A 21397-nucleotide genomic window follows, 5' to 3' on the forward strand; every position below is an offset into this window, starting at 1 on the left:
TAACAGATTTTTTTTGTATGCGTACAAATGCTGTTGTGTGCAAGACAGAATTATTTTCTAGTTAAAGAATTGACTGTCCGTAACTAGGGATGCAAACACAAATCAGTTGGCATGAAATTCAAAGGCAGTTAACAAAAGGGTTTCTTGTGTGCTGGCTACAGTCCATTCAATTCATCTCCGTTAATGCTTTTGCAAGCTTTTCGTATTTGTATTTGTTTACGATTTCATGCCCAAGTGCTCTCTGTTGTTCTTTTGTCATGCATCAGCATGGTGGCATGAATTAAACTGGGATCATTATTGCAATTACTGTAAATATGTTGCTTATCGCAACCGTTCCAGTTCAAAGAATGCTGATAATTCATATACTGAGGAAATATTTCTGCACGTAGAGGGCAGGAGAGAAATTAACAACAGGTGCTTCATAAGTTTTAGCAACAGATTGCTCTTCCAAAAAAAAATGGTCCGAAAAGGAATCTCTGGTGTTGATTTATTTTCCCTGTGATGTGACTTACAGTAATCATAATCATAATAGCAATAACAAGAATAGTAATATGACTATTCTTGTTCTGAATGTGGATGCATTCCCCACCCCCGCAAACAGTTTTGTTAGGGATAAACTAACCGTGATGTAAACACATATGTGGCTATTGCAACACGAGGCTCACAGAATCTTCCTGCCCTGCTGCTGTATAATGTTTGCTAGAACTGACTAATTTCCTGATATCATGGTGTTCTTAAAACTCCTCTCTACTTTACATTGACTGCTACAAGATATAGTGGCATCCTCCAGTTGTAGAAGTGGGTCAAAGAAGTAACTGAAAGAGGAGTAACAATATTCCTTGCCCACCTTTCACCACAAGGTCCCAGGGCATGTTACAGCAATATAAAAATGCAAGATTAAAAGCAGTTCTAAAAATATACAGTCAGAAGAATAGGGTGGCTCCTTATGCGTGTGTTTGTGCATTAGGCAAAATTGCTCACAAACTGTATAGTAGGAGAAATTTAAACTAAAATGCTGGTGGTTTTTCTTGAGGACTTTTTAAAAGATAAATTAATTTAAGTGATGTGGAAATGTAGAGAACGGAACTTAAGGTTGGAAAAACAAGATGCTGAGGGAGACTGAAATTGACATATTACCTGCCCCCTGTGTGCACCTAGCATGCAGTGCTCCCATATTTATGTAGTATGGAAGGTGGGGTAACCTGCAGATCTCCAGATGTTGCTCAATGGAAGTTGTAAACACTCCTTGCCATTGGTCATGCTGCCTGGGACTTATGGGAGTTGTAGTCCAGAATATCTGGAAGTGTGGTCTACATCATTACTGGTGGATCCGTTAAGTACTTGTAAGTCCTCGCAGATGTGGCTTTTACTGTCACTACAACATTTTGACATGGCAAACCTTGGAGAAAATTTATACACCACTTGATTGTAGAAAAAATGCTCAAAGCGGTTTACCAAAAAAAACAAACCCACATTAAAATTAAAAAGTACATAAAATGTACAAGTATGCCTGCATACTTAATTTCATTTGTATGCCACCTTTCCATAGTTCAAACCATGCACAAGGCAGTCAACAACATGGAAAAAATACATAATTACAAACAAAACAAAAGTGGTCATAAACAATAAATAAAACATCAGAAGTATGCAACCAAATTAAAGTATTTCCACATAAATCATAAGAAGATCTGAAATAAAGGTACAGAATTAATACTGATAAAGGCAACAACAACCCCACCCCAATAATTTTGCAAGCATACGGTAATTTAAAACATACAGAAAGTTTATACCACAATAGAACAGACTAAAAACAAATTAAAACTCATACAAACTTGGAAACTTATGGGTAGGCTTGTCTAAATAAGAATGTCTTCAGGTGCTGAAAAGAACGTATTGCACAATTTACCGTCTAATGAAGGAGTTTCTTGAATGATCCTAGACAACATAAGGTGCTTAATCACATAGCCTATAGTGATTCAGCTCAGTCCCACAGCATATAGTGCTGGCCACCAACCTGGATGCTTTTAGAAGAAGAGTAGACAAATTCATGGAAGAGAGGGTTATTGAGGACTACTTTTACTATAATGGATATGTTCTATTCAGTACTATTTTTCTAGAAAAAGAGGTGCCGGAACTCACTTGTTCTCTTATAATGGCAAATATCTAGATGTTGCCACATCTCTCAGACTTACGATTGTTAGTTCCTAGCTCGTCAGTAGTAATAAATAACCATTGGCCCTACAGAGACTCTGATTTTGCATTTTATATTTTATATATTGTTTGATCCACTGTAATAAGCACTTGATGGATCGCTGTATTAATGGGGGGGGTTTGTTTGCATATATGAGGAGAAACAGCCAAAGTTTTGTGTGGACTTCTACAAAAATATAAAAGGAATTGCAAGTTAATATGGAAATGAGGCAAACTGAACTTGCGGTTGGAATGTGAGAAACTGAGTAAACCAGAATTGATGGATTCACTGATCTGTAAATGTAAGGATTGTTGCAAAGTCCGTTCCTCCTTAAACTTCCTGTATAAAGATACATGTAGTAGCCCTATGCTTGGGCCACCCATGTTTCCAACCCACTCTACAGACAGATGGAATTTAATCTGGCATGAAGAATATAACCCTCTTGCTTGCTTTGCATGTAGGTCTCTTTGAGTCTCCTGGAGGCCACTTGCCCCCCCCCTTTCATATATATATAAACCCATTCTTCCTTTATATGTTTGCACATTAAGAGCTGTCCAAGAAGTTATTTTGCTTATCGGCTTAAGGAGACTAACAGAAGAGATCGTAAAAGAAAAATAGAAATTATATGAACAAGATATGATGTGGAAACACCAGGATAAGACTGGATAGAATTATGAATTTTGTTTGGACTGATTGGGACTGATTTGGACATTAACGCAGTAATAAGAAGATGATCTGAATCCCCCTTTGGATCTTGAAGTATGGGTTCCCCCAACAAAATTTAAAAATTTGGCTTTGTAATTTGGAATTTATGTGATGTGATTTAATTTGATGTGATTGGCCAGTTAATAAAAATTATTTAAAAAATAATAATAAGAGCTGTCCAAGAAGCTGGTGGGTTGCTGTGTTTTTGTTTTGTTGGATTAAATTCTTGTTGAGAGCCAAAGTTTCAGGCAGCAAATGTCATGAAATATTAGAGAGGAGGGGAGAGAGTGAACAAAAGGGAATCTTAACAAACAGCTGGCAACTATACATCCTGGTGAGCCAAGAATGGAAAGAAGGAGAAAAAACATGGGAGAAAATGGTTACTCCAGACTTGAGTACAAAGCAAAGGTGGGTGGGGGGAGGATTAAAAACTACTTATGGTCTGGTAAGGGTATTTTTAATTCTCACCCTAGAACAAATAAACAGAATATTCTGGGTCTTCTCCAAGGCTTTGTGGAACGGCAGCGTTTCAGTTGAAGCTAGCTGCATATTATTCTCAGTTTGTAAAACAATTGGAAACTTTGTTGAACCATTTTACAAAATGGAACAAACAGACTGCAGCCATCTTACTGCCTTCTCTGCTCTGCAGCAGAGGACTTGTAATAAAAATTGGCAGATATTTGTGATACCTTCACTCATCAATCAGAAAACATCCTTTTGAAGAGTTGCAAAAAGCAACCTGATCAAACTTTCGGAATTGACTTCAAAATTTAAGTTTTGGTTTTGTGGTGGGTGGGTGGGTGTTGAGATTTCAGCCACTAAATCCAAATTATAAAATCTGAATATTCAGCAGAATTTGATGTTTCTTAAAAAGTTGTTAATATGTTTATTTAGGAAACTTCTATAATGTTTTTCACCTTTACAACGAAATTATCAAATTGGTTTACATCTATTGCATTATATTTATATGTAAACCTATTTGATAAAATGAAGCCAGTGATTGAAACCATACAGTGCAATGCAATGCACCTGCTATTTAAAACTGGAAGAAAGCTCCAATTAGTTAGTGTTACTGCATCTGATGAAGCAGACTATGTAAGTTTTTGCAATAGCAGATGTAGGTTTTTTAGAAAAGATGCCGCTGTGTGCAATGACTGGCAGCAGCTCTCCAAGGGTTTAGGACAAGGAATAAGAGCATAAGAAGAGCCTGCTGGATCAGGCCAATGGCCCATCTCGTCCAGTGTCCTCTTCTCACAGTAGCCAACCAGAAGCCCATTCTGGGAAACCAGCAAGAGAGACCCAGGAGCAAGAGTCCTCTCCACTCCTTCGGTTTCCAACAACTGGTATTCAAAAGCATTTCTGCCTCTGACTGGAGGCAGAGCATAGCCTCCATCATGGCTATCATTGATAGCCTTATCTTCCATGAATTTATCCAATCCTCTTTTAAGGCCATAGAGTTTTGTGGCGTAAAACCAACAAATTTGAAAGGTATAAAACAAGGGAGGAAAAAACACCCTTCCTTGATTCTTCTCTCAAGTGGAGCACTGGGGAAATTATTTTGTTATTCAGGTCAGCTTTTACACCTTTCATCAAAGCAGACCTGAAGCCCTTTAACACTTTAACCCAAAGACAAGGGTAACACTTGACATTGCATGTTTAGTATGTTTGAAGAGTGTGAATTTGCAATTGGCAAACTCCAAAGGTTTAATCTATCTTTAGTTGTGGCAGGAGGGTGGCTTGGGAGGAAGGAGTGTGCCAGGAGAGGCAGCTGTTGTATTTTGGAAGGGTGGTAACACCCACATATATTCCTCTGCCTTTAACAGAAACTTAACATGCAGACATTAGCTAGTAATGCTTTTCACAGCTTGGAGAAAAAGATGATCACCGGCTGTTTCCAGCTGCTCGCACTGCTGTTAGAGCAAGGGTGGAGATCCTCCAGATGTTGCCGGACTACAGCTCCCATCATCCATGACCATTGGCCATGCTGAGTCCAGCAACACCTGGAGAGCCACAGGTTTCCACTATTGCATTAGAAGCACAGCAAATGTGGTTTTTCTCTTATTTTGTTTTTTTTAATTGGGCACTGCCATTCAGCTGAGCTTCTAGAATAGTTTACAAAACCAAGACAAAATACAAAAAAAGTCATTGAAATGCTGGAACAGGGAGGGCTGTATCTTAGCAGCAGGTCCCCTGGTTGAGTCCCTGGAAAGACTCCTGTTTGGTACCTTGAAGAGCAGTTGCCAGTCAGATTGGACAGCCCACCTAGCACTGAGCTAAGTGGACCAACAGTGTAAAAGCAGTATCCTTTGTTCCTGTTTAAATAACAGGCGAAGCTAAAATACCCTTGCCTAGTGCCAGAAATATAGCAGTGTTGCTGCCAGGTGTCGATCGCCCCTTGACATGTTGCCCCCTTCTGAAAAAAGAGGAACTGCATCACTGTGTTCAGAAACACACTTCTGGTTAATCACTTGGCAAGTCTATTACCCCGCTGCGTCACTGGAGTTCTTTGTCTGGCTAGAGTTGTAACGTTAGCAGGGTACCATGCAAGAGACACCTGCAGACTCAGTAAGCCTGAGCTGACGCTATTCTGTGATTTGGCAGATGGAGCTAAGGAAATGTGGGAGTGGAGGAAGAAGTTGTTGGATGTCTTTGATGATGGAAGAATTTTCCATATCCCCCAATACTCGTCCTCCTTTCCTTCAACTCCCTTCATGCTCTGCCCACTGCTCAGCAGCCTTGTTATTCTTTCACACAGCATGAAAATATGCACAGAGGGCCTGTCTACACATGCATGACTGTCAGCTCAACTTCTTTATTCATCACTTCTTTATTCAGCATTTGGTGATTTGCACACAGACATGCAAACTGACTCCATTTTATGTGAGTTGAGGCCCGTCTGCGGTTTTTGACCATCAGATTTTGGATAGCGTGGCACACATCTTAACTGGAAATTAATTACAGCAATAAACCCTTTGCTACAAAAGTGCCTAACAGTCACACCCACTTGCTGAAAAAGACATGGAACAGTTTTCTAGTTTTGTCAAAGTTACCAACAGACTATTGTCAAAACAGTTTTGGCATTTGCTATCCTAGCTTGGATTTGGGGGTCATGGGCTGAATTGAACATTGCCAGAGAACTGGTTGCACCTCTGTATGCTTGCTGCTTCATTCCTCCAACATGCTAAATGCATACATTTGCTATTTGTGGCAATGTGTTACTTCTGTGCCTGAAGATGTTGGTTACACCCGTTCACCTTGCATTAACCTTTTGCAAGTGTATCACTTAGTAAGCTCTGAATTCACACCAGATGGATGTGGTAGGTTGTATCTCCCCCCTCCCACTCTTTTAAAGAAATATTCTTTTTGTAAAAGCAGCTTCATTTCACAGTCCTTGTCTTATTAAATTTGCGTTGGAGATGCATGATTTTTAAAGTGCAACTCAAGTTATTTTTAGATCTTGGAATTCGTTAAAAATGGGCTGTTGCTACACATCAGCCACAGCAAGGAGATACTGAAGAATCCAGTTTGATTATGTACACAGAGGAAGCTGCCTTATATTGATTCAGACCATTGGTCTATCTAGCTGAACACCAGCTGGCAGCAACCCTCACGTATTTCTTTTTATATATATGTATATAATTTTAATTGGGTTTTTGATAATTTTATACATATGAAACATAACCATTTCAAACATTAAAAATAAAAAGGTTCTTTCTAACCTTCGGACCTCCTTCCCTCCCTCCATGGGTTCCATGTTTAAGTTTAAATTTGCTGCATCTTTTACCATTATCCAGGGATGCGGGTGGCGCTGTGGGTTAAACAGCAGCCTAGGGCTTGCCAATCAGAAGGTTGGCAGTTCAAATCCCTGCGATGGAGTGAGCTCCCATTGTTCGGTCCCAGCTCCTGCCAACCTAGCAGTTCGAAAGCACGTAGAAGTGCAAGTAGATAAATAGGTACCACCCTGGCGGGAAGGTAAACAGCGTTTCTGTGCGCTGCTCTGGTTCACCAGAAGTGGCTTAGTCATGCTGTCCGCATGACCCGGAAGCAGTACGCCGGTTCCCTTGGCCAGTAAAGCGAGATGAGCGCAGCAACCCCAGAGTCGGTCACAACTGGACCTAACGGTCAGGGGTCGCTTTACCTTTACCATTATCCATCTATTATATTACCATCGTTACCATAAATAATTCCACATTGAGAGCCAGTTTGGTGTAGTGGTTAAGAGCGGTAGTCTTACAATCCGGGGAACCGGGTTCGCGTCTCCGCTCCTCCACATGCAGTTGCTGGGTGACCTTGGGCTAGTCACACTTCTCTGAAGTCTCTCAGCCCCACTCACCTCACAGAGTGTTTGTTGTGGGGGAAGAAGGGAAAGGAGAATGTTAGCCACTTTGAGACTCCTTAAGGTAGTGATAAAGCGGGATATCAAATCCAAACTCTTCTTCTTCTTCACATTGCAAGTGTCATTACATCTGTGCCAAAGATTTTAACTGTTTACAACGGTCTTTTAAATAAATTACAAATTTACTCCAGTCTTTAGAAAATACTTGATCTTCCTGGTTTGGGATCTTCCCTGTCAGTTTCTCCATCTCCGCATACTCCATCAGTGTCATCTGCCATTCTTCTTTTGTTGGTATTTCTCCTTCCACCCATCTCTGGGCTAGTAGCATTCTAGCCCTCATGTATTTCAGGCAGGGGTCTTCCCAACCTTACCTGGAGACACCAGGGACAACTCAGCCACAACAACACTGAGCTAGATGGACCCAATGTCTGACCAGGTATAAGGCAGCTTTCTGTGTTCCTGTGTTCCACCCATCAAAATTCCAAAGAAATTCTAAAACTGAACTGAGGAGGCAGAAAAATGGAAGTATATTTCTCAGAAATGGGGTGTGTGTGTCATATTTCAGCAAAGCACTAATTTCATTCAGTAGCTTAGAAAATGTTGCTGCCGTGGTAACCTCTTATCAGTTTATGATTGACTCCTTATACAGTAATCACATCCCTCTAGCATACAACAAAACAGAATTATATATGCCTCCCACAAAGGACTTCCTTAAGTCAATCATTCTCATACTATTTATCTCTGCCTCATAATTAATGTGCCCCTTGTAATTGTTATATGCATGTGCACAACCCACCATTGTTGCTGTTTCATAAAGAATTAAAATGTTTTCAATAGTCCCATTTTTCATTTTAAAGTCAATAATTACTCATTTGTTTCCCCAGAAATTATTATTTTATTCAATGAATCATTTTGCTTCACTATCAGGGTTGGAGTAATATTTAATAACAAAATGCATATAAAAATTATTCTGGAGTTATAAAGGGATTTCTGAATCATGCTATTCATTATATTAATTAACCCTAAAGTGGGGGAGCAATACTTACTAAAAACAGATATTTGAATTGTTGTTCTATTGATTCCTTCAGAGAGAGAGAAAACAGGAATATCATGTTCATTTGCTTTGATTTTGCCAAATCCCTAATCACAAGTTTAAAAGGTCACCCCCTGAAATATAAATGAATTATTTTAATATATTTCTTTTTAATTCTGAAATACAAACAAATTTTCTTTCTAGAAAGTCCTAAGCAATCAAGTCCCAGACAATCTCAGGATATTGAGGCAAGGATAGGGAACTGCAGTCCCAGAGCCTTCTGCCCTGAGGCAACAGCCTCACCTTGCCTCATGGGCAGATAGGCACTGCATTCACCCCACAGGCTGGAGGTTCTGCACCCCAGTTCTAACTGGAGATGCACACTATGTTGTTCACAGCTTTGGGGGGGCTTGGGCTTAAAAGTGGCATATAAATGAGCCATACCATACCATATAGAAAGGCCTTGGAGGTTTGCAGGTGGCTACCAAGGCAAAGAGGTTCCCCATTCTAGGTCTTAGAAACGAGGGCACCTAGGCAGGGCTGAAACCACAGGATCAAACTGATTATCTCTGTAATACGAGAGCAGAGCTCAAAGTTGGAGGAAATTGTCATGCAGGGGTGGGAGATGAATGTGGAAGGCAACAGCTTGTATTTACATATTTAGGGGCCTGCTTGACAAGATGAGAGAGAAAAAACTGTGGAGCAAAGAAAAGAAAATGAAAAAGTTTCATTTGTGGACCGTTCCGCAGGTTGTTGAAAGGGCTGAAAGTACAGCAGCTGCCCCCAATTGGACAGCTCTAACTGTGGATATAAAAGGGATACATCTGTTCGATTTCCTGTTATGAATCAGCCTTGGGATAGGGGGAAAACATCCATGCACAATGAGAGGTGACTTTTTTTTCACCTCGAACTCAGAACCATTTCTTTTTTCTGGGGTCAGAGAGCCTTCAGCCTCTTTTGTTTTTATTTCTTTGTTTTTTAAGTAGAAGGAGGAAGAAAAAAGAAATAATATTATTTATTTTGAGTTCATTCTGAGGAAACTAAAATTAGAGGAGACTAAGTCTCCTGGTGTTTCTTGTGATGAGCGCTCATAGGAACATGCTGTGCTTTGTTCATAGGTAGTTTATGACGTCTGAGACTAATCCTGTGGTATGTATATTTTGGTGGGTATTCAGTGGAGACAATGGAGGGGAGTGACATTGCATACAATTCTGCATTTGTGTGGAACGATGCAGGTCTCCTTTTAAAAAGTACACACAGAAAGACAGGAAGATGTCTACGACTGTACTACCCTGAACACAACCAATCTCATTTGATCTCTGAAGCTAAGAAGAGTCAGGCCTGGTTAGTACCTGGATGGGAGAAAGACAGGAAGCTGCCTCATACCATTGCTTTACCTAATTCAGTATAGCTAACACTGAGGGGGAGCAGCTTTCTAGGTCTCCAGAGTTTCAGATGGGGAACAATCTCAGCCCTACCTGGAGATGCCAGGGATTGAACCTGGGTACTTCTGCATGCAAAGCAGATGTTCTACCACTGAGCAATGGCCTTTTCCCCAACACCCTGACAGCTTCCTTATTTTCACCATCTACCTGATTCTATGTTTATACCAAGATAACAGAGCTTGGGGAAATGTGATCAATCACTGCATTTCCTCAACTAAACTACTTGAGGGGGGCATAAAACATTTCTTTCCGGAGACTCAACTTTTAAATAAATTTGTGGGTGCCAGCACAGTATTGTGATCTGCTCCTGCTAACTAGATATTGGGCAGAGGAGTGGGATATAATTTTAGTTAATCAAGTGTCCTAGAACCTCTGGTACAACATCCTGATTTGGGAGGGGGCATAAGTGGACTGTCATAAATCAAAGACAAATTTCAGCAAGATGAAAACATTCAGAGTGCCTGGGGCCTGGCCAGTGAGGTGTGTCATGGGCTTCTCAGACCAGTTTGTAGTTCCTGGACTCTCTCTATGGCAGAATGCATGATTTGTAAAGTTCTTTCCAACCAATCTTTTTCTTCTTCTTAACTGCAGCTTTCTGGAGAAAATGGTCCTTTGACAAATTTGCTTTTTCTTTGCAGAGAGACCCAGGATTTATGAAAAGGAGACAGATTTTTCTAAAATGGAGCTGGTCATAAAAGGAGGAGAGCAGAGCCTCCAGTGCACATCAAGTGGGAATCCTCTGCCCGCTATACATTGGGAATGGGAGCCATGCAGTCATGAAGACAACCTGTAAGTTACCACTGTAATGTGCTGATCTGAATCAATAACCATTTGCCCACAAGTCATTTCCCTGACTGTTAACATAGGGCTCTGCCCTGAAGATGCCAGAAGACTGTGATATATGAAACATTATTCACTCAAGTCCTGGAAAGAGAGCTAATGCTTTCTCTAATGCAACTAGAGGTTGCAGGATATTAATTTATGAAGGTGTTTCTTCAACTCTTAAACTGTGGAAGAAAATTGGTAAAGACTGTGTGGGTCAAAAACCTAAGAACACAAGAAATGCCCTGCTCAGGCATCCATCTAGTCTGGCATCTGGCTTCCCCCACCAATCAGCCAGATATGACCGTCAAGCCAACAGGACCCTACACCACTGCACAAGCACCCTTACAGGTGGACAGATCTTTCTGTTTTCTTTCCTAGCCAGTTTCACATGTGGTGGTCCATAGGTTTGTTTTAATCTGTTTTCTAGAAAACAGATTAAAATACACAGTTAACTTTAACACATTTCCACCTAGCATAAGAACATCAGAAGTGCCCTGCTGAAGCAGGCCAAAGGCCATCTGGTCCAATATTCTATTCTCACAGCCAACTAGATGCCTGTTGGAAGCCTGCTAGCAACATCAACTCTGGTATTCAGAGACGTGCTGCCTCATAAAATAGGCAGTTTTGTATGCATTTCCTTCCGAAGTATGCATCTTTCTGGCATACATTTTTTGAGCCCAGGACTGTGTTGCAACATTCTAAATAGTTTGCAATACAATGGAGAGCTGCGTTGTGATCTGTGCATTAGTCCCTGGAATACAAGTCAAGTCAGTTCACATAACAAAATTCCCCATCACCTCCAGCAATATTTCCCAATGGTTTGCATGCAGCATCTGAAATGTGGTATATTGCTTCTGGGCATGGAAGTTCCATTTATTATCATGGCTAGTAGACACTCTCTTTCATGGATTTGTCTGAAATACTATCATTATTACTTGCGTCGTCATCATCATGTTGAGATAGTTAACTTTTACCAACTAGAAGTTAAGGACAGGATAGAAAAGGAAGCGGCACCTCCAGCTCTGCCTGCATTTGATAATCACAGTCAAAAGTGTTTCCACCTACACACATTTTTTGCAGCTTGGTGACATTATAAAACATCAGCTCTGAGCATCATCTGAGAAACCAAAATTGACAGATTTGCCCATTCATATTGGGAAGCTATAAGCCAAGGTGTTTTTTTGCACAGGATCTATTTCCATCCATCCCCACCTCCATTCCAAAATTTAAATGACCCCTTTTCCCAGCATGCTCTTCCAGTTCCAGGATCCTCTACTTCCTTCTGCTTGGAGGGAGGGATTGAGCGGCTGACTGCACCTGAGATAAAGAACCCTGCGCTGAAGATAAGTCACCTAGTAAGGACAGGCTTCACCTCCTTCCCCAGGAATCTTCATTGAGCTCTTAAGCTCCAATCCTTGAACCTCAGGCTTTTTTTAAACGCTGCCCCTCTGACAGAACTGAAGATGAGTGAACATAAAACTATGTGGTTGATCTCAGTTTTGTAGCTTTGAAATAAGCTCCCCAATTGCCAAATTAACTCCAAAGGGATAAGACCCCCCCCCAAATAAACAGCTACAAAAAACACACACCCTACTGTGAAGTTTTGAAGTTTTCAGAGATTCCAAACTGCAACAGCTGTTCAGAAGCAAACAGAATGTCTGTTGTAGGGTCTTCAGGCCAGAACAGAAACCAAGCCAGTTTTGTAGATTCTGACAGTCCAAGATGAGATGTTAAGGGGAAAAGAACAAATGGGCAAAACAACAGAAGTCCAATGATATTTTGATGGGTTTTATTAGGCGGGTGGCGCTGTGGGTAAAACCTCAGCGCCTAGGACTTGCCGATCGCATGGTCGGCGATTCGAATCCCCGCGGCGGGGTGCGCTCCCGTCGTTCGGTCCCAGCGCCTGCCAACCTAGCAGTTCGAAAGCACCCCCGGGTGCAAGTAGATAAATAGGGACCGCTTACCAGCGGGAAGGTAAACGGCGTTTCCGTGTGCTGTGCTGGCTCGCCAGATGCAGCTTGTCACGCTGGCCACGTGACCCGGAAGTGTCTGTGGACAGCACTGGCTCCCGGCCTCTAGAGTGAGATGAGCGCACAACCCTAGAGTCTGTCAAGACTGGCCCGTATGGGCAGGGGTACCTTTACCTTTACTTTATTAGGCAGGTGAGGAGATATAATTAACTATATTTTATCCCCCTACAGAGCCACATGTGTAGGTTAACAGACAGATAAAAGAATCAACTTACTGCTTGAGTTTAAAAATGTGGGGATGAGCAGAGTTTAAATTCCATCTTAAGCTGGTTAAGTGAAAGCAAAGAAATTAGGTTTATCAAGGAAACAGGCTACAGACTGAAAAGTAAGTTTAAAACATATATTTTACTCACAGTCAAGCATTTGTCCTTAGCAGCAACAGCATTAAAAGTAAATGCAGGTTAAATACTTGTGTTTACAGCAAAAACAGCTTCTGCTTCTGGCAGGTGCCTGATGCTGGAGCATCTAGAGGCACGTCCTTCTTCATGGCTTGTTGAAGAGAAAGAGAGAGAGAGAAGGCACTAGAAATACCATATTTGCTTGAGTATAATGCACCATCAAATCTAATACGCACCTCAATTTCCAGAACCTTGAAACCAAAAAAGTATTTGCTGGTGAATGTAAATGTGTCAGCGAATGTAATGCACACCTTAGTTTTCGCAACATAATTTGGCCAAAAATGGTGAGCATTAGATTCGAGTAAATATGGTATTTCTTTTGCTTCTTCCCTCCCAGGAGTGAAGAAGAACTGACATCACACTGAGTCTTCTCTACCAGTTACGTTTCTATTGTCTGTGTCTGCCAATTGGCAGTAGAGCTCTATGGTCTTAATCCTTTCACATGCCAACCAGCAAGAAAATGCATTGTTAGATTTGACTGCATATCTCCCACAGTTTTGAACACCGATATGATCACAGTGTTCTACATATCTGTTGGTGACAGAACTGAGACAGTACAATTGTCTTAAAAAGAAACAATGTTTCTTCCTATGAGTCTTAATCAGAGGTGGTTTTTGGGTGGTGCAACTGGTGCAGTCACATTGACGACACACTGTAGGGGGCACCAAAACAATGCTGTAAAATGAAGCAGGAGAGATAGGGGCGCTGAATTTTTGTGTTTTAGAGGGCAGCGCTGAAATGTGAGAGCCCAAAGTCTGACACTGGTCTTAATTCTGCTTCAGCTAGCTATAGAGAACACTGTTCAGCTCTTAACCCCTTGGTTAGTCCCCATTCTTCCTCACTCTCAGTGCCCACCAACTCAGATGGCTTTAAAAGAGGATAAATTCATGAGTTGCTACTGGCCACAATGACAATGTTCTACTTCGGCTGATGGAGGCTGAAATGCTTTTCAAAACCAGTCGCTGGGAACTGCAGGAGGATAGGGTGCTGATGCACTTAAGCCCTGCATTGAGGCTTCCCAGAAGCATCTGATTGGCCGCTGTGAGAACAGGATTCTGGTCTTTCAGCCTGAGAGCCGCATTCTCCCATGAACAAAGAAAAATCATAATTGATTCAGGGAGAGGTCAAGGAAATGGAATAAACTGCCATGTGAATGCAGCCCAATTCCCTGGAGCGTACCATACACAGCTCAGAATTGTGAGCTGGGCTGGGCTTGGTGGGTTGCAGCTGTGCAGGCCTGGCGCACCAGATCCCCATGCCTCTTCTGCATGCATGTGAAGGGCAGCTTCTTATCCTTGACTTCACTCACTGTTCAAAACATATTGCCCAGCAGGCATAATATACAGGAACCCCCTAACTGCCTTATTTCTCTGTGTGGGGTTAGAGGAGGGACAAAGAATCCCAGATCTACCAAACAGGAATTAAGTGAGTTAGGCATGAGGTGCTGCTCGGCACAGTTTCTCTAAACAAACAGACAAGTTTCCTTTGTTCCTGTTGAAATGTTAGCAGAGCAACCCATGGAGAGATGCCTTGGTTCAGGCCTAAATGGGGAGCACTTCCCTTGGTGAGCACCAGGAGGGATGTCTGAGAGCCAAACCCAACATCTCCTCCTGCACTTTCACCCTTCTGTGCAGCAAGGAGGCTGGAGTCAGGTTTTCCACCCTTAAAAATAAAGGACAGATGGGGGAATATAAAGAGCCAAATGGGCCCCCTCTTGTCTCTTTTCTGATGTTTTTGTTGGGATGGGGAGGCTTACTGTCATTTGAAGAACACCCATGGAAAAAATATTTGAAGTTGAGATTGCAGCTTAATTTGTCCAAGGTCATGGCTGGTGATAGTTCGTTGGAGGAGCAGCCAGGAGAACCTCCTGGTGTGTGTGTGTGTGTGTGTGTGTGTGTGTGTGTGTGTGTGCGCACATCAGTAATAAAACAGATTTATTGCAACCCATGACAGGATCTGATTTCCTCACATTATTTCAATCTGTGTTAGTAAGATGCCCCCTGGTTTGGTTAGGGATAAATAATAAAAAGAAAACAGAAATATGGAGAGTAGGGTGGAGCGTAAGGAAGTGTGACAAAATTGCGGTTTTTCCCATGATAGACTGATGTTTTAGACTGATGCTATCAGTCTATTTCTGATCAGTTTTGCATGTGTTCATACACAAGTACATCCCATCGAATTTGGGAATCAATCTGCATTTAAAAACAACTTGTGTATGTTTTCCTAAAATATGAATCTTTGTGTGCTTTTTGCCTTAAAGTAGGCATTTTTAATGTGAATTTTGGTATGTATTGAAAATGTCAAAAATTACAGATGAAGAATTTTTCTAATATAGAACTCTACCTCTTGTTTCAACAGACCCTGCATACCAGAGGCATTGCCTGTTTTTGCCATAACTGGCAACTCAGCCTAAGGTCACATTCACACCATACCTTTAAAGCTCTATAATACCACTTTGTCTGGCTTCCTGCAGATAATTCTGGGAGCTGCAGTTTGTTAAGGGTGCTGAGAGTAGCTAGGAGATCCCCTAATTCCCTCGCAGAGCTATAATTCACAGAGTTTTCTGCGAAGGGGGGGATTGTTAAACCACTCTGGGACTTGTTGCTCTGAGACAGGAATCAGGGTCTCCTAACAACTCTCAGCACCTTTAACAAACACAGCTCCCAGAATTCTTTGTGAGAAGGCATGAGAATTATAATGGAATCTTAGTGCTTTAAACTTGTGGTGTGAATGCTGGTTTTGCTTGGCATAAGCACTCCTTTCCACTTGGGACCCTGGTGACAGGTTGGAATCCAGTACAAATACACCTATTGAAATTAATGGTTGCAATTTATTCATGCTCATTAATTTCATTAGGTCTCCTCTAAGTTAAGCTTCATTGACTACCACTGCAGGAGTACCCACAGACTACAAACCCATTCCCTCAGTGCAACCCCTCCCAGAACAGATCATCCACATAATTACCCAATATTGGAAGCGCCCACCCAAAGCACCTCCAGTCGTTACCAGCATTTAACCTTAGATTATTGACTCCCTTTCAGCCTTACTGCTTCAAGGCACTAGTGCAACATCTGCATAGCGTCTCGTCTGTTGTTATCAGTTAGGCTGACCAAGGCTGTTTCTGTGCTAAAACTGGACCTGAAACCAGATTGAAGTCTGTCTAGATAATCCAGAACAAGTCAGGCATTCTTCCCATGGCAATGCATTAGCTAAAATGCCACATCGCCACATTTTGCATGCAGATTGCCTTACAAGTAGGGATTTAAGCATCTTTACAGTCCAGTCCTCTTTAGGCTTACTCACATGTAAGGCCCACCCTGTTCAATGGACAAACAGGATTGCAGAGTAATATAATCTTGAGTGTTTCTGCTGACCTCAGGAGTGTAAACTAAGCCAAATAATGAAAATGCCCAGCTTGTGGTTCTATCACTTTAAACACAATGGCAAAGTGTGTTTGTATCTCCACTTGACCTCCAAAGTAGCCTTATCTTTCCTTACAGAAGCTGGAGGGGAAGCCTCTTGTGAGAAAAACACCCCTTCCCTCATTTCCTGTTGCTATTTCATTTCCCCTAACCCCCACTCCCCACTGCTCCCATTTTTATTTTCTAATGTCCTGATTTTCTGACATTGTTCAATCTGCGTACAGAGAGTTCTGTCTCCTTTGCACTCATTGAGTGATATTGTGTCTGAAGGAAACTGCAAAAGCCACCAGGAAATTACAGGGGCCGAGGAAGCTGCTTTATACTAATGCAGCCTCTTGGCCCTTCTAGTTCAGTATTGTCTGCACTGATTGGTAGCGGCTGTCAGGGGACATCCCACCCTTCAGGGAGATGCCAGGAATTGAACCTGGCATCTTCTGTTTGCAAAACAGGTGCTCCATTATTAATTTGTGGCATAATTTCCTTAAATGGAAAGGTGTTTGTAGTGTAGCAAAATAATAATAATCAAAAAATCACCTTATTTACCTGATATTGTTAAAATAAGTAGCTGCCCCATTGTTTTTGTTCAAGGGCAGTTTTTAGTGCTGGGAACAGGTATTCTATATTTATATTTCTAATAATAACTGAATTTGTGTTTCATTTGTTTATTTTCAATGGCCTAGTCCCGGGGACTGTGTGGGCCTACCTCATCTTTGCCACTGTCATCAATACTGATTTTCTTGCCACCTCTCAAGAGCCACAGCTCAGCAGTTAGAGCATTTGCTTTGCGTACAAAATGTCCCAATGTTCAATCCCTGACATCTCCAGGTAGGATAAAGATCGATCCTTGCCTGAAACCCCAGAGAGCTAGTGTCAGTCTGTGTAGGAAGTACTGATCTAGGTGGACCAATGACCTGAATTAGTATAAGACATCTGCTTGTTTGATCTCTTGGCCCAGTTCATAGAACCATCCAGAGTAGTGTAAGACAAACTGGAAGCTACTTGTTCTTTCCCTTTCTCTTATCACTGCTCATGTCCTCAGAGAGGGCAGGTGATCATGCCGAGATAGCCAGGGGGGTTAGCCAGTCCAAGAGGACTCTGGAAAGGCCCCTTCCTTGGATGTGGTCCTTGGCAGGTGCCCAATGATGCCAAACCTGTTTGGTACCCTGTTCTGGCAAAGGTGCAAGCAGTATGTAAAAAATACATAAGCTACTAACTAGGGTGCCTGTGTTCTTCCTCCACCATTGGAAGCAGTCGTGCCTCTGTATAGCAGCTGCTGGAAACTGCAAGTGGGAAGAGTATTGTTGCACTCAATTCCTGCTTGTGGGCTTCTCATAAGCATATGGTTGCCACTGTAATAACAGGGTGGTGGTCTAGATTTCCTCCAGGAACGCTTAATTTGACCATCAAATTTAGCAATAATTCCATTTGTTTCATAGAACAATCTCCTTCCCTTCATCAAGCAGAAAACAATTCTTTGTAACTCTGAATCTGATCTTTAATTCCTGATTTCCCATATAGATTTTTTAAGGCTAGAAACACTCCCTTTTCAATACTTTCATTTTTCATGTGTATTTGCTGGAAATTAGCCAAACATTGGATTAAAAGAGTCTTTGCCCTATATGTTTCCCATCCAGCAATGGTATCAGCACCTTACACAGATTTTTCAGTCTTCACCATTTCCACAAGTCCTTCATCATTCAAATGCAACTAGATTATGTACAGCCAAGCATGGAAATCTCCTGACTGCAACGTTGGGATCAAGGCATGCCTGTTAACGTTGGCCTGAGCCTTTGTTCTTTCATTCAGAAACCTTCTGTAGCTTTAGTAAGCTGGCATTGGGCCCAGAACTTTCTGGAGTTTGGTAAATATATTGCAGTAGTGTACAGGAAAGAAATGGTCTGGTGAGACTGCTTGAATGTGTAAAGAAAATGTAATGTTTATTACTCATGGCAAAGAAAGCTGTTCTAAGGATGGGTTTTACATGTGGCCAAAATGGAATCACACGTGGGCTAACTAATACTGCAACTGGCTTGAGCTAATTCACTAGGAGAAGAAGTCTACTTTTCCAACAGGTGGTTACTAAAAGAGAAGGAACCAGTGCATTTCTGTCTATCATCCCCCCCCCCCACTGGTTCAGGTAATTTATTGCAAGCATTATTGTTTTATTTCCAACAATGAGCTTTTGGCCTGATGCAACAGGGTTCTTCTTATGTCCTTTATTCCAGGCTTTCCTAAATTGTGGCCCTCCAAATGTTAGGAGGTTCCACTTCCCACCACCCCTGAGAATTGCCTGTGCTGACTGGGACTGATGGGAGTTGTGGAGTCCAACAGCAACTGGAGGACCACAGGTTCCTCACTCCTACTTCAAACCCTAACTCTTATTTTCTTGGCTGCCATGCTAGAAAAATGGCCATGTCTCAAGTCAGGTGCACAGATTTATGTGATTTGCCATTTCAGCTTATTCTTATTCTTTTGCCTTTTTCTTTTTTAAAAAATTTTCAGATGCAAGCAACGAGGGGAAAGGATCAAGGTGGAAGAAACCATTGGCCGTGAAATCACCTACCCAGCAAATAAAATCAAGTCCATTGAACCTAAGTACATAAGACATGGCAATAAATTAAAGGTACGGAGTATTGATTTCCTGCAGTTTCAGTGGCTTCACTCAAAAGCCCCCTTTCTCTCTTTGTGTTGTTGTTTTTTAATTAATTTTTGAATATAAAAAACCAACATACGATCGGTTACAATTTCCCCCTGTTCACTCCCCATAACAACCGCAGCTACATCCAGTTGTGTTAGTAATGATAAAATAAAACATAGCCTCCTTTCTCAAACATCTCAAGCACTGATTTCCTTTTAGTGCTGAATTTTTGACGTGCTTGGAATTCTTCCACCCTGGGATCATGTTCAAATCTTCTCTGTTTATCGACTGTGGTGATGATGTCACTTGTCCCCCTTCCCTGGTTTTCATTTTATTTTTAAAGCTCTCAGAAATTGCACAACTCACTCAGAAAGCTTTTTGGTCTTGAGCCTGAGAAAGTGCAAGAAGCGCTTCCAGCCATGAGAACTCTTGCAAAGGGCACCCAGCTAATGAGATCCCTTATCTCATCCAAATGCTCAGCTGTCTTTCTTTTTTGCTCTCCACCATTCCAGCCACACTTGCTATTCACTCCATGGTTCCGACCCCAAACAAAGCAGAAATGCATGAAATTCCTACCTCACTTTCTCCCGTTTTGGAGAAATGCCCTTTTTTGGGGGACAGTGTGGTTAGGACAATGTAGGCTGGTTTTCTGTAGTCTTCATCCATCTATCTATGTGCATTTATATCTATAATCAGTGCTTTTTTCTAGGGAAAAAATGGTGGTGGAGCTCACCATGAATACCTCCCTCATTCTTTTAGAATGGCAGTGGTGCCCATCTGAGAGGTGCTGGAACTGAATTCCAGCTGGGGGAAAAGCCCTTTCTATAGTTATGTTGCTGTCTGCCTACCTGCCTTATACCTACCTGTCAGACCATTAATCCAGCTTGCTCAGTATTAGGGGGTGTTTTTCTTTTCTTTATATTTGTATCCTTATCTTGAAAATCAATAAAAATAAGATTTAAAAAATCCAGCTCAGTACTGTCTACACCAGCCTTCCTCAACCTAGTGTACTCCAGATGGTTTTTGAATTCCCATCAGTCTCTGCAGCCAGCATGGCCAGTGGTCAGGAATGATGAGAGCTGCAGTCCAACAACATCTGGCAGACAAGAGGTTGTGGAAGGCAGATCTGTGGTGAATGGCAGTGGGTCTCTAGAGGGTTTAAGAAGGAGTTCCTCCCCACACCCCAGTCCTACCAGTCTCATAAAAGAGTCTCTCTGATGGGGGATGGAAAGGTGTTTGTGTGTGTGTGCAGGTAGGTAGAAACATCTGGCTCATATGGCTAGGATGTAGCCTACTGTACAAAGATAAGAGTGACATCAATTGTTGCAAACATTGCCTTCGGCCTTACCTATACGGCCTCTGAAAGGTACTCCAGAAAGAAATGTGGCCCTTGGGATGATAAACGTTCCCCACCCCTGCCCTAGACCACGATAAAAACTGTATGTGTGTGCACATGTGCGAATTGTACAGTATTGGTTTTCCTTTTGGTTCCTAACCTTTGTGGTAATTGTGCCTAAGACTCATAAAGCTAAACTATCTGAGGCTTGGATTTCAAGCATTTTCCCTGTGAAGGCCCATTAGAGAAAAAACTCCTGCGCAAACACTTTAATGAAGTCCAAGGGTGTCTGCATTAAGCAAAACTTTCAGATAATGAATATAATTTTATAAACAACACACTGATGAAAACCCTATTGCCTCCAGCCTTCCCCCACCCTCTTTTTATCAGTGCCAATTACCTCCAGAAATAGAACATTAAGGAAACAGACCAATTCATTTCCCACCATATACTAGCAAGTAATTTTATTGGTGCTTTGCAAGCCAGATAAAACAAAAATGCCAGAGACTCTGGTGGCCTGGCTTTAATTGACTGTGCTGTGATGCTGGCATGAGCTCAGATCTGATAATCTTTCCTATGTGCCTTGACTCTCTTGTACTGTATCAAGAGCCTCGCATCACAGACCTCACTGGAGAGACAAATTTCCTCAGCCTCCAGTGAATCACTTGCTGCCTACTTCCATTTTGGAGATTGAAAGGCCTGTAAGGATGCAGAAATTTCAGAAACAAACAAAAATGGTTATTAAAAAACCAAAACAAAACACACGGCTTGGAGATGCTTACCCTGCTCTGGTGGTGGTGGTGGTTGTGGTGATAAAATAGGCAAGGCACAGCATTCCCCGCCAGGTTCATAACTCCTATTTGTTTATTAAAATTGTGTGTTTTAATAACACTTCACAGTGTGACTAACTATCACATAAAGCAGCTGGCAAGCTACATTAAGTTTAGACCTTATTAAAAGACTTCACAATTTCAGGGCCTCGAAAGAGTCCTGCACTGTTATTGTTTTTTGTCATTGCTCCCTTCCTGGGTCAGGAGT

The 21397-nt window shown here is 41.8% G+C and overlaps 1 protein-coding gene across 4 annotated transcripts in view; it reads left to right on the forward strand.

Moving 5' to 3' along the window:
- The window catches only part of LOC310754200 (vascular endothelial growth factor receptor kdr-like), a 187663-nt gene that overhangs the window by 88779 nt on the left and 77487 nt on the right, over nt 1–21397 (forward strand). For all 4 annotated transcript variants that reach the window (XM_083595809.1, XM_083595808.1, XM_083595811.1 and 1 more), the window contains exons 10-11: nt 10349–10499; nt 18888–19008. In XM_083595809.1, the coding sequence (XP_083451935.1) occupies nt 10349–10499; nt 18888–19008 (272 nt within the window). The remainder of the gene's footprint in view (nt 1–10348; nt 10500–18887; nt 19009–21397) is intronic.

The sequence above is a fragment of the Podarcis filfolensis genome (genome assembly GCF_964270895.1).
Source record: "Podarcis filfolensis genome assembly, chromosome: Z".
NCBI classification, from domain to species: domain Eukaryota; kingdom Metazoa; phylum Chordata; class Lepidosauria; order Squamata; family Lacertidae; genus Podarcis; species Podarcis filfolensis.